Genomic DNA, 13,505 nt, shown 5'->3' with positions numbered 1-13,505 from the left:
CCTCACTTTTGCTACTTCAGACCTAAGAGAAAGACCTGGAGTGGGGCAGAATGGGATGATATGCTTGAGCTGTCCCAACAAACAGATCCAGGGTCCATTAGAAGTTTAACGCCTGTGTCAGGGCAGGAGCTTAAATAACCTCCGTCAGAGGCTCTGAGGGAGGTAAGTAAAATCAAAGACGTCCTGCCCCTACCCAAGATGTTACCACAGTCTGCATTGATCCCACTGTCTGCTTCCTGACCCTAGAGGGTTAAATCAGGAGGGTACAACACCACCCCTTCCTCCTACTTCCCGCCTCCCCATACCCCTTACCTTTAAAAAGTTAAAAATGTCTGCAGTCGAAATCTCTTAAAGGGGCGGTGCTGGTGAACGAGTACTCTTGGCACGAGTTGCTGAGAAGGCTGGCTAGGGGCGTGAGTTCGCTCCACCAGCACCAAAATACTGAAGGGGAGAGAGAGAGAGAGAGAGAGAGAGAGAGAGAGAGAGAGAGAGAGAGAGAGAGAGAGAGAGAGCGAGAGAGCGCAAGAGAATGGGGGGGGAGGGAAAAAGAACGGGGGAGGCAGACAAACACACACTTTAGATAAAGACAATTAGTCAACAGCGAGACCCAGTAGGGAGAGAGGTTTAAATCAGAAGGATTTAATGAGAGTGCTCTGTGCCTTCCCTGAAGCCATGTCCTCCAGCAACTCCCGCCCCTCAGCGTGCCTAGCCCCGGTGGCTCTCTACTTGGCTCTGTTGCTCCAACTCTCCCTTTCCTCCCAAGCTGGAGACAGGAGACCCTTGCCTGTAGACAGAGCTGCAGGTTTGAAGGAAAAGACCCTGATTCTACTTGATGTGAGCACCAAGAACCCAGTCAGGACAGTCAATGAGAACTTCCTCTCTCTGCAGCTGGATCCCTCCATCATTCATGATGGCTGGCTCGATTTCTTAAGGTAAGGCAGGGGCTCCCATGGATCATTTTTAATTTTTAAAGTAATCTCCACTCCCATTCTCTTCCTATCCCCATTCTGAAGGGGGAAGAAGAAAAAGAAGAAAATAAGACAAGCGGACTTCTCTCTCAATGAGGAAAAAAAAAGGTTTTTCCTTCTCCTGGAATATATGCTGTGAGGCTGTAACTAGTGATTGAGAAAAGCAATGTTTTCTATTAAGATGCACATGTTTGCAATGCAGAAGGCATTTCAGAAACTTATCAGTTATGACTGAAAAAATGTTGTGCTTACATATATTCACAATTAGCTTCCCCTTCTTCTGAAAAAGGAAGAAGAGGTTCAGTGCAGTTACAAAAGTGAAGAAAAGGTCTGGAGCAACAAAGACCCAAGAGGAGAGAGAGAGAGAGAGAGAGAGAGAGAGAGAGAGAGAGAGAGAGAGAGAGAGAGAGAGAGAGAGAGACAGAGACAGAGACAGAGAGAGACCCACACACAGAGAGACAGAGACAGACAGGGAGACACGGAGTTAGAGACAGAGTTCAAATGAGGATTGCACAAAGTGAAATTTTCCACAGAAAGATGGTTTTGTCAGTTATCCCCCACCCCCCGACAGACAATGAACTTATGGAGAAGCTTGAGCGGTGGGCAGGTCGGGTCTGAGATTTAGTTTTATTTTATAGCCTCCGCTGTCATCTACAGACTTCAGAACTTTGTTAGGAGTTTTTTATAGACAGAATATCCTCCTTTCCCCAGTTCTTCCAACTTAGATCTCCTGCAGTAACGGCATCGTTTAGCTTTTCTTTAAAGAAAAAAAAAATCCTCGCTGGGGTCACAGCATACAAAAGGGGAGCGGTAATGGTCCCAGAAATACTCGGGGGAGGGGGTGTGGGGGGTAAGTTTCTGTGGTTTGAACCCAGCACCTGTGGATTAGCAAACCCGGAGGTTGCGATCCCCTTGGAATCAAGTTGAGCTCACCCTCTCCCTGGGTTGTTACTGTTCCGCAGTTAGGCAACCGCGATCCCTTTCCATCAGGGACAGAGTTGCAGTGTAAAAAAAGAAATAAATAAATCGTCCGCAATATCGAATCCAAGTGCTGATCTTTAAAAGTTCTTTCCGACTGGAAGCCTCAGCAGTGGGCTCCCCCAAGAACCCTGAGCGCTCTCCATCCTACTCCTCTGCTTTGAGGCCGCGTCCTCTGTGCGTCTTTCGTATTTCAAATTCTAAGAAATTCGAGTTTTGCTTCTCCGGGAGCGCCCGCCCCTCAGCTCTACAGGTCGCTTCCTGGCCTCGGCTGGGTAGGCAGACACGGCAGGTAGCTGTAGGCGCCACGTGGAGCGCTCCTTCCACGTGGTGGTGGTGGGGATCTTGTCCGAGGACTGGGTGGTTGTTGCCACTGCCTCAGGGGCTGTTTCAGTTCCTGCGGGTGCAACTGCTAGGAGGGCGGGAAAAGCTTTGCGCCGCCGGGCTTCCTCCAAGAAAACTCTTCTGTGTGGCAGAGCGCGTCTCTGAGCTCTTCTGAATGCAGGGTGTGACAGGGGCTTTCCGAAAGCCTCACTTGCTTTTCACTCTTCCAGCTGCGCGGACTCTTTCAGGCCCCTCTTTTCCCCAGTACCAGCCTGGTCTCGCTAAATACTTGCGTGCTGCAGAAAAAATTCCGGAAGGCAGTTTCTCAGGGAAGAAGCCTTGGTTGGGTGCATCTGCGTTGGCTGTGCAGGCTTCTGGATGGAAGGTTGTTGGGGATGCCAGGTTTCCCTGGGGTCCCACCAGCTCAGACGTCTCCTCTGTCCGAAGCCGTCCCACGCGACGTCCTAACTGCGCGCGCACTTGAGCTTGGTCCTGGAGTCCTCAGCCAAACCTTCCTTCTGGCCACCGGAATTACCAGGGAAGCCACATCTCTTCTCGAAAACTAAAAGGGAGGCGCCGTTTTCCTCTTTTGCATTCACCTCCTTCATGATACTCTTTAACTTCTCCATTTTGATTTGAATTTTCAGAACTTGAAAAAGCAAAGCGTTAAAAAATAATTTACAGACTCGGGACTCAGCAGCCAATCACCTTAGCACTAACAGCGTCTCTATGGCCCCTTCCCAAAGTAGCAGCGTTTGGCTTTTTAAAACCTATTGATGGAAATCTTGAACTTCTAAATGTAAATGTTATTGTTGTGGTGCTCTACGAATTTCCCCGAACGCGCAGGTTCCGCAGTTCTCCAAGCTTGTCTTCCTCAGAGCTTTCGAAGAGCCTCAAGTAGGAAGGGAAAAAAAGAGCTCAACTCGGGGTAGGGAGAAAGAGGTTACCTTTCTTGAGATTAGGCTGAATTATTTCAGGGATCAAAGAGACATTGCTTTTACTGAGTGTATGGGGGAGATACGTCCTCGGAAAGACAGGGATTTATCCCCGGAATTTCTCCGCCCTGGGATTTGAGAAATAATACAATTGTTAAAAATGTAAAGTAAAACCGATTTGGCATAAAAAAAAAAAGTCGGAATCCTCTTGACCTCAGGCACCAGGCCTGTCCGAGGGCAAGAAAATAAGATTTCACTTTCCCCACAGAGGTTGGGGTGCCCCTTGCTTCGGGGAAGTTTGGCAGTAGCCCCGGACCCGCGGTCGTCCTAGAGATGTGCATCTCCACAGGGAGTGTTTTCCCTGCAGTGGCAGAAGCCAGGCAACTGCGCCTTGGCCTCCCTTGGTCTCATGTTCGCAGTGCCCCCCAAACCCAAGCACACACTTCGAACAAACACAATCTCAAACTCTTTGGAAATCAGCACCTTGAGCATCAAGGTGTCTGGGAGGGGGCCTCTGCGGGCGGCTGAACAGAGAAGGCGCAGCGGGGCCGGGAATTGGGGGAGGAACCGAGAGGTTAAGGGCAAAGCGGGCTGGGGGTGCTGGGCACACTTGGGTCGCGTGGGAGACGCCGCGGACTAGCAGGGGATCCAGTGCGGACTACGGGCTCGGTCCGGCACGGAGCTTCAGCCAGGTCTTCCGAAAAGAATGAAAAGAGGGCCTAGCTCCGTGCCTTGCGCGCTCTAGCGTTCTGGGATCCTTTCCTCTCTCCTTCTCTACCTCTGCAGCTCCAAGCGTCTGGTGACCTTGGCCCGGGGACTTTCGCCCGCCTTTCTTCGCTTCGGGGGCAAAAGGACCGACTTTCTGCAGTTCCAGAACCTGAGGAACCCGGCGAAAAGCCGCGGGGGCCCGGGCCCGGATTACTATCTCAAAAACTATGAGGATGGTGAGAAACGGTCTCCATTCCTGAAGGGTGGGAGGAAGTGTGTGTGTGTGTGTGTGTGTGTGTGTGTGTGTGTGTGTGTGTGTGTGTGACAGATTTGGAGGAGGGGCTGTTTGAATGAGGCTTCTCTGAAAAATGGAAGCCAAAGGTGCAGTCCCAAAGTGTGAGAGACTACTGACATGATTAAGCAAAGGGCACTCACCAGGTTGACCTTGTCCTGGCTACCGTCCTTTTGCTGCAGAGTCTCCAAGCTGGAAACTTAAAAAACTTTAGACAACTAGCTCTCAGGGGAGAAGATATAGTGGATTTCTTGAGAGAATTAAGCCAGGTGTATAGATTATTAAAGGGTGAGGATCACATTTTCATTCCTAAAATTCTAGGCCTTTTTGTTTTTCTAATTTTTTTCCTTATTGATATGAGCATACAGAGTATATGAGTGTCCTTTTTTGAAGCCCACTCTAAGATTTTTCTGTAATAATATCTTTTAGGTTGGTTCCTTGTTGAGAGAGATTTGAAACATCTCTGCAGTGGGTTCTCTCTCTTTAGGATGTCAAATTTCATTTTCCCCCTTAAGTTTAGAAATGGGATTGCAAAGGTCAGCCTTCTTTCCTGCCAGAATCAGATGAGTTAAGTGTTGAAAGGGCTTTGAAAACTTCAATTTCTATTCCAATATGAGAAGACAATCTTTTTAAGTTGAACAAACTCATTTTTTACTAGGGGAAAATGAAAATGGTAATTTAAAATTTTGTTTAGAAGATTTGTTAATATCTATGAACTTTCCATGTAGCTAGTGGAACATTCTTTTTTTCAAAGAAGTATGGTGGAAGTCGATGTGTCTTTAGCCACTGATGTTAAAGTTGAATAGAAGAGGCATTCGTGTCTATTGTTGGAAGACTATCTCTTTCCTGCTGTCCTTTCTCATTAATAAGCTGCAGTTTTATTTTTAAAGGGTTCAGGGACAGGTTTTCAGAGGCTATAGATGTTGTTATAAATTGCCTTTATAAGCCAGCCAAACAAGGAAATATCCTTTTGCTTTCTGGGATTTCACTGATTGGGACTTTTGGAGAGATATTCGGGTCTATTTCAAGAGTGGCTGGGGAACACTTTTAAAAAGTACCAAAATAGAGACAGAAGGAAAGGCTGAGTCTTTTTGACTTTGAAGTATGACTAGGACTTATACTTTTATAACGTTTGCCAAAGAAGGGAGGTGTTTAAGGCTATATCTTTTCATAGGTAAAAGGCATTGCTATGTAAATGTATGTTTTAAGTAGATTTTGCTGTCACTCAGCATAAAATATTGAAAGGTAAAAGATAATCCTAAACAACAACTCTGATAGTAACTTGAGCCAGGGCCTTACAGCTCCCAGGGTCATTTGTCTTCTCTGTGATCAGACAGAGGGAAATATCAATAATTTTCCTGATAAGACAGTTTTTCTTCAAATCCATTCAAACTACGTCCTCTTTATTTTGTGGAAGAACTTGTCAGAACTCTAGGAATCACTATTAGAAAAAGAATTTTATAAGTTTAGAAGTTGACTTTTTTCTCCCAATTTTGTATCTAGGATTATATTACTGATTCATTGAGGGCAGTGAAATCTGCTTAAAATGAAACATGCAATTTGTTTCCCTTTGTAAAAGGAGAAAGTGGGGATCATGGGGAGAAAAGAAATTGGCAGAAGACAGTGTCTCATAAAACTTAATAGAATTAGAAAAAAATTGGGAATAGAAAGTATCTAAGAGGTCATTTTCAGTCTTCCCATCACTGAAGAGCCTAGTACAGGATCATTCTATATGGAATCTTTTTTTTTTTTTTCCAATCTGGTATTAAATATCTCTAAGAATGCAGTTTTCACCACTCCTGGGAGTGAGAGTTCTTCTATCCCATAGATTTTTGCCTGAAAATTTCTCTTCAATTTTCTCTTTATAAATATGTTCCAATTCTTTACAAAGACTTCTATTTTTTAGACATCTGCTTACAAAATAATTACCGCTTTTGATATAGATATTAAACAAAAGTTTCCTTTTAGCCTTTTTAAAAAATCCAGACCACCTAGATTTAATTCTTTAAAAATTTTCTTTAAAGCAGTCCTGCCAGACACTAATCTGTTTTATTACTCTTAGCTGAACTCCTTTTTGATTTATCTCTCCCTGGTAATAAGATGCTCTGAACTATATCAGTATTTGGGGCTTTTACAAAGTTAAAGAAAGTAAGAATGTCCTATTTGTGCCCTTTGATGCTCACATATCCTCAAATCACCCATATTGTCTTTGTTGTTGCATGTTACATTGCAGAATTCATGGCAAAAATGTTTTTGGTATAATCTCAACAATTTTGCAAACATACTTCTTTGTGACTTTTCATCAAATGGTAACTGTTATCATCATAAACATCTTAAAATAATTAGGCCTTTTTAGTAAATGGCCCTGCAAAAAGCACTTGGCTATCAAGGGACCTTATTAAAACTGTATTTGCTTAAACATAGTACAGCGTAACAACATAAATTTGAGTAATAAAATACACCTAGTCCTACATTATGAAACTCAGTGAAAAAGAACATGGAATTTGGAGTTAGAAAGCTTACACTGAAGGCCAGGCTCTATCACATAGATATGTGTGGCTGTGGGCTTACTGGTTCTCTATGAGATATGGGTAATGATAATCTTTGCTATGCATTGCTTCTGTGAGGGTTCCAAGATGTAACCTGTGTAAAGTATTTTCTCAACTGCAAAGTACTATATGAAGACTAAAGGTACTTACTTTTATTAAAGGTAACTTCTGGAAATTTAAAATGTATATACTTAATGTTTTAAAGTGGGATTAAGGAGCGAATATGATTAGGTAAAACTGAAGGAAAGAGGTTGATTTAATGAATTATTTGTGAGGATTAAGAGCATATAGGAGACTTTAAGTCTTGCTGGTGAGAATCTAAGCTTACTTTCTCCTCTTTTTTTTTTTTGTGGTGATGACAGAAGAGATTAAACTTTAGTTTTATTATATAACAAAATGAAGCTTGGGCAAAAATGTTTTTCTGGTTAATTCATTTATATTGCTACTCTGATGAAATTTATTGTTGTTATTTTCTCTTGAATTAAGGCAATTAATAAGTCATGTGACTTCCATTTTGCAGTTACTTCTTTCAAGCACATTAACGCAGTTGTATTTTCTCTGACCTGGTAAAGTCATTGTTAATATATCATTTTGGTATCTTCTCTGGTTACTCCTTTAATAAATTACTTATTCCATTCTATGCTTAGACAGTTTGAATTCCATACAAACATAATGATAATGGAGGAAGCAAAAATAGGATAGTTCTTCATACCCTAGGAATCTTACCTTTCCCAACTTTCTATTCTATATGATGTTATGCTGTACTTGTTCCCAACAATTAAATCTTGGGCTAATCTTTTTGTTTTATATTTTGCTCCAGTCTGCCCCCTTTTTTTATATTCAGTGTGTTTTAGTTGCATGTCTGTTTATGACAATAATCATTTCTTTGATGAGGATGTATGCTATTTATTATATATATCAAAAGCCATCTTAATATATCTAACATTTTGTATTCATCAGGTTATTTTACTGAAAAACCTTGATTATTTTTTGAAGTGCTTATAAAAAATTTTAAACTCTTCAATGTGGCTTTCAACACTTTTCACATATTTGTCTCAGCTTTTTAAAACTCAGTTTTCACGTATCTTTTAATACAGCTCTCCTTGATTAGCTACTGTCTCCTGAAAGAACTTTTATTATCCCAACCCTATACTTTTGTTTAGCCAGTATATTTTTGCACTGAAAGTCATTCTCTTGGCTCTGTTCAAATCTCACCCCCTCCCTACTCAATTCTTAAAGACTCATTGCAAATATTCTTTATTTTTACAAAGCCTTTTTTGAACAGGACATTCTAAGTTTGTCTATTCTTTCTTGGGACTGTTGTAGCTTTTACTCTTTGTGTTGTTCTTTAGGCCTTTTCTGCCATATTTTCATATTTAGCTTTTCATATATATGTTTGTTTTACCTTTCCAAGTAGAATGCAAATTCTTTATTGGAAAAGACTTTAGCTAATTATTATGTGAGTGTCTAGCACTATATATGACACATGCAAGGTCTTCAACAAATAATCTTGGATACATAGTAGGTAGGAGCACTGTGGAACAATGTAAGAATGAAGAAATGAGTGAAGGCATATGTGAAGATTCTATTCACTTTTTGACTTTAATGCATATTCCCATGAAATGTATTCCTTTTTTTTTGTTTTTGTTTTCAAGACAGGGTCTGGTTATATGGTTCAGGCTGGCCTTGAACTCACTATGTATTCTGGGCTGGCCTCGAACTCATGGCAATCCTCCTGGCTCAGCCTCCCGAGTGCTAGGGATTACAGGTGTGTGTCACCACGCCTGGCATGTCTATTCTTACTGCTTATTTTAAAGACATTGTGAACTATTTTAATCATGTACTTATATCTTTGGTTGTTAAAGTTGTCTTGGCTTTGGACTGTGCATTAAATTTACTTTACCATTCAATTTAAAGTTTTGCATTGGAACTACAGCTTTTTAAAATTGTATCTGTTTCTTTTCTGCCTTTACTTTTGCTTTTCCTTGTTAATCTTATGCAGTTTTCAATGCTTCATTTTCCAATTATTGATATATCAGTGCTTTTCTATTCCTTTCAAGTATTTTTGTCTTCATTTTCTGTTATCTTTTCTCTTAGTGCTTCTAAAATTCTAGATGATGAATGCGAGTATACTTTATAAACTCTAAATTATGGTATAACTATTACTACTACTCTCTTTCCTCCAGGAAGTTTGCTCCTTTCATGGGGTTGAAATAGTTTCTATTCCCATTTCATCAATCAAGATACATGACATAAGAACAGCACAACTGCCAAAATATATATTTGCCTTGAACTTACCTTTAATTATCTCATCTTATTCAAGAAATATTTCTTGGAATTCATTTATATTAAACAAATATTCATTAATTACTTTGCATTTAGATTCATGCTGGACAAAGAACGGCAGGTTATAAAATAAATAAAAGATACTGTCCCAAATCACCATTAGAACACAACAATAACTGCTTTAGACAAAATCCACTAGTCAGTGTTAATATTAGTAGGTGAAACTTTAAAGCAAAATAGGATATCTGTAAAGATTCAAAGTATCACCCCTATAATATTTTTGTTTTAGAATATGTCCATCTCTTCCTATATGAATAGTTAAAAAAAAGGTAGAATGAAAATCTAGGTACAATATAATTAATTGCCAGAGTGTAAGGAGAGATGAATGCTGGCCAGACTTAAGTGGGAGTTAGGTTGGGCCTATGAGAGATGGATAGATTTTGTAGAGGTAGAGGCAAGACAAAAGATCATTTAGTACCAGTGAAAGAACATGAGGACACAGCTCAATACATGTTTGGACAATAATAAGGAGACTACCCTGGCTGCATAGAAAGTACAAGAAAGAAGGGAAAGGAAAAAATATGAGAAAAGGAGAAAACGGAAACATATTAGAAATTCTTTTAATTCATGTGCTATAGCTATGACAAATTATTTTCTATGGAACCTTATTTGCACATTTTGTTAATTCAGAAATGTTTATAATTAAAATATAAAGTACATATTAGAAATTATTCCCAGGAAAATTCATATTGCTAGAATTATTTCTAAAGCACAATTTGGAATTTAAGATATTCTATTACATTTTTGTTAGCTGTAGAATATGCACTTCAAAAAGGAGAAAAAGAAAAAAAGTACATGTGTAGGAGAAAATGTTGATTGGCTAAATCCAGATCAGATTATGGACACCCTGAATTTTAGGGATATGGCCCTGCAGGAAAAAAGAGAGTGTTATAACTTTTTTTTACTTCCCTGGAGAAGGAAAGGACACTTTTTCAACATGGACTTTAAATAAAACTTGCTTTCTCCATCCCCTTCTGTACTTGAAAGGTTTGCAATATAAAGTATACTTAAAAGACAGATAATTTAAAATTGAATCTTTAATCAAATTTTTATAATGCAGGGTTTATAAAATAAAGTAAATGGTCTTAGAATTTTCTTGATACTTTTTATGGTACCCTTTTTTGGTATAGTAAAAACAGGCTAGTGTTTTATAATATTCACTAATTGATTTCTTTATTCCTTCATTCCTTCAGTCATCTAGTAGGTGTCATTCCACGCCTCTGTTTGACAATGAGTCAGGGAAGATGAATGAGGCCCTGGGTATCATTGTCAAATTATTTATTACTGACCTCTTGTCACTTTGGCAACATTAGCCAAAAGCAGTTTTTAGAGACTTTTAGGCCCAAGAAAATCTTCCACTGTAACTTCATGATTTGGCATTTCATGATTTGTCTGCCAGTAACTTACAAAGGATTTGATACAATTTAATATTGTACTTAGGGCTGTCACCTGAAGTTTTATATATATATATATATATATATATATATATATATATATATGTATGTATATATGTTTATATATGTATGTCTTTATATATGTATATATATATTATTCTGCCTTTTAGAAATAAAATATACACATTTTCTGTAATGTCATTGAAATTTGATACCTATGTCCTGACTGTATGCCTGTGAATCTGGATGTAGCATTTTCTACAGATTTTAGTTACTATATCATTTACTCATCATTTGGTTATTTTTGCCATGTACATAGGGCTGGAGTGGTAGAGATCAGGAAAGAGCAGAATTTTGCTTGTGGAAGTGACTTAATTAATTTCACTGAATCTGAAAAGCCGGTAAATAAACTTTTCAGTGATGACCACTTTTGGATGATTTATCACCTGCTTGTTGGGGGACACAGAGAATTCATCAAATTTCCTGTACAACACAAACTGTGCTACTTTCTCCAATACCAAACATTATTTCTCCTGCCAAATTCATTTAAATTCTCTCTTCTGTTCTCCAAAGCCTTACTAATGGAATGGAGACTGTATGGAAAAAAGTAGTTTCTTTCAAAGTTTCCTGGGCCTGTTTAGCCTGCCAATCTGAAGCTGGGCTCATGAGAATCCTTTGTCAAAATAGATTAGATGTTAGCAATCTTAACTTCAAAGCCTTCCTCATGCCTTAGTTAGCCTTTCAGCTGTCTCAACGGATTGGAACTCTGAGCATTCTGTTTGTGTGTGCATGTGCTTATATGCATGTGTGCAACAGAGAGAGGAGGAAAAAGGAGAGATGGGGGCAAGATATACCAATGAGAAAATTTGACATTTCATTTCCTGCACTTGTCCATGAATAGTAACTTAGTCAAAGTGAAAACACGTTTCCAGACTAGTATTTAGTACTAAGTTATAAATATATTGTATGTATTAGTGTGTTGAACTTTATCTTTTAGTTTTTCATCTCTGATTATGTTCTTTTTTGACAGGAATTTAGAAAATTTATTTTATTTTTTCAATTTTTAATTTTATTAGTACATGTTTGCAGTACATAATGATTACATTCTTCATGGGGAGTTGGTACTTGTATATAACACATCTTAATTCTTTTTTCATCCCCCTCTCCTTCCCTTTCTTCCCCTCCCTCCATTTCTTGGTCCCCTTCCCTTTTGTAAAAAGATCTATCTCCCTATTTCCTATTATCTGTCTTTTATTTTGCTCTTTATTTCTATTTTGGGTTTCTCATATAAGAAAAACCATGAAAATTTGCACTTGTGTCTGATTTATTTCTCTTAACATCATGGTCTCAGGGTACACCCATTTTCCTACAAATGACTCAAGTTTATGCTTTGTGGCAGAGTAGTACTCCATCATGTGTCAATACCACATTTTTTTATCCATTCATCTGTTTATGGATATGTAGGCCCCTTCCAAGATTTAGTTATTATGAATTGTGCTGCTATAACCAGGTATGCATGTATCACTATAATATGATGTCTTAATTAATTCTTTCCCCAAAGAGAGATAACTGAGTCAAATGGAATTTCTAGTTTTAGTTTTCTGAAGAATCTCCATACAGATTTCCAGAATGGTTGTACTACTTTACATTTCCATCAACAATGTAAAAGGACTCCTTTTTTCCCTGCAGCCTCACCAGTATTTGTGATCTAATCGCTTGATGATAGCTATTCTCAGTGTTCTTTCAATTTAGATTTCTACAATGGCCAGAGATATTGAGCATTTTTTCCATGTATTTATGGGCCTTTTGAACTTCTTTTTCTGAGAAACACAGTGAGCCATTTTTTGATTGGGTCTTTATTTTGAGGACTCTAATTATTTTGAATTCTTTATATATTAGTCCTTTGTCTAAGGAATAGCTGGCAAGAAATTTTTCCCATTCTGTATGGTGTTTCTTCACTCTGTTGGCTATTTCCTTTGCTGTAAAGAAGATTTTTCATTTGATATGAACCCATTTGTTCATTATTTCTTGTCCTTTCATTGCTCACCCTGTCTAGTGTATTAATTCCATTACACATTTTGGCTTTGTTAGCTTCTTTCTCTCTTTTGAGGATAGTCTTAATAATTTTTTTAAATTTAAATTTTATTTTATTGGCACATTTTAGGTATACAATATAATGACATTCATCATTGGAAATTTGCACCTTTACATAATCTCTCTTGGTTCTTATTTTCCCCCTTCCCCTGGCCTCCCTTCAACCCCTCCCTCCCTCCCTATTTACAAAGACTTTGTTTCCATTTTTTCATTTTCTCATATTAATTCCGTTCCCTTTTTTCCTTTCCCATACCCTTCCAAGTTCCCCTTCCCCTTTGCCCTTTTTCTTCCTGTTTCACATTATCTATTATACCTTTTAGTCCTTTCATACACTTTTTGTTTCTCACACTAGAGAAACTATTTGGTATTTATACATATGTGTCCTATTTATTTCACTTAAGAGTATCACCTCAATGTGCATCCATTTAGCTATAAATGTCTCTAATTTCTCATTTTTTATGGCTGAGTAGTACTCCATTTTATAAAAAAACCACATTTTCTTGATCCAGTCTCCAGTTGATGGGCATTTGGGCTGCTTCCAAGTTTTAGCTATTACAAATTGTGCTGCTATGAACATGGGTGCACATATATCACTGTGGTATGATTCTTTTAATTCTTTGGGGAAGATCCCCAGCAGTGGAATAGCTGGGTCAAATGGGACTTCCAGTCCTAGTCCTTTGAGGTATCTCTATACTGATTTCCACAGTGCTTGCACCAGTCTACACTCAACCAGCAGTGGAGCAGGGTTCCTCTTCCCTACAGCCCCACCAGCATTTGTTATTGGTTGATTTTATGATAGCAGCCATTCTTTCTGTGATGAGGGGGAATCTTAGTGTTGTTTGCATTTGCATCTCTCAAATGACCAGTGATGTTGAACATTTTTTCATATGTTTATTTGTTCTTTCTACTTCTTTGCC

The 13,505-nt window shown here is 38.9% G+C and overlaps 1 protein-coding gene across 2 annotated transcripts in view; it reads left to right on the top strand.

Annotated features, from left to right (window-relative positions):
- Positions 1 to 510: 510 nt before the first annotated feature.
- Positions 511 to 13,505, top strand: part of Hpse2 (heparanase 2 (inactive)) — a 905,145-nt gene continuing 892,150 nt past the window's right edge. Inside the window, exons 1-2 of one of the 2 annotated variants that reach the window (XM_087185110.1) lie at positions 511 to 932; positions 3,992 to 4,149. In XM_087185110.1, the coding sequence (XP_087041236.1) occupies positions 643 to 932; positions 3,992 to 4,149 (448 nt within the window). In that variant the 5' untranslated portion in view covers positions 511 to 642. The remainder of the gene's footprint in view (positions 933 to 3,991; positions 4,150 to 13,505) is intronic. The other variant, XM_087185109.1, reaches the window with a different exon arrangement.

This window comes from Heterocephalus glaber, unplaced genomic scaffold, assembly GCF_053883595.1.
Source record: "Heterocephalus glaber isolate CG9 unplaced genomic scaffold, H.glaber_assembly_v1.0 deba00001497, whole genome shotgun sequence".
NCBI lineage: Eukaryota > Metazoa > Chordata > Mammalia > Rodentia > Bathyergidae > Heterocephalus > Heterocephalus glaber.
Note: the sequence above shows the minus strand (reverse complement) of the source record. Positions and strands in the feature narration are given on the sequence as shown.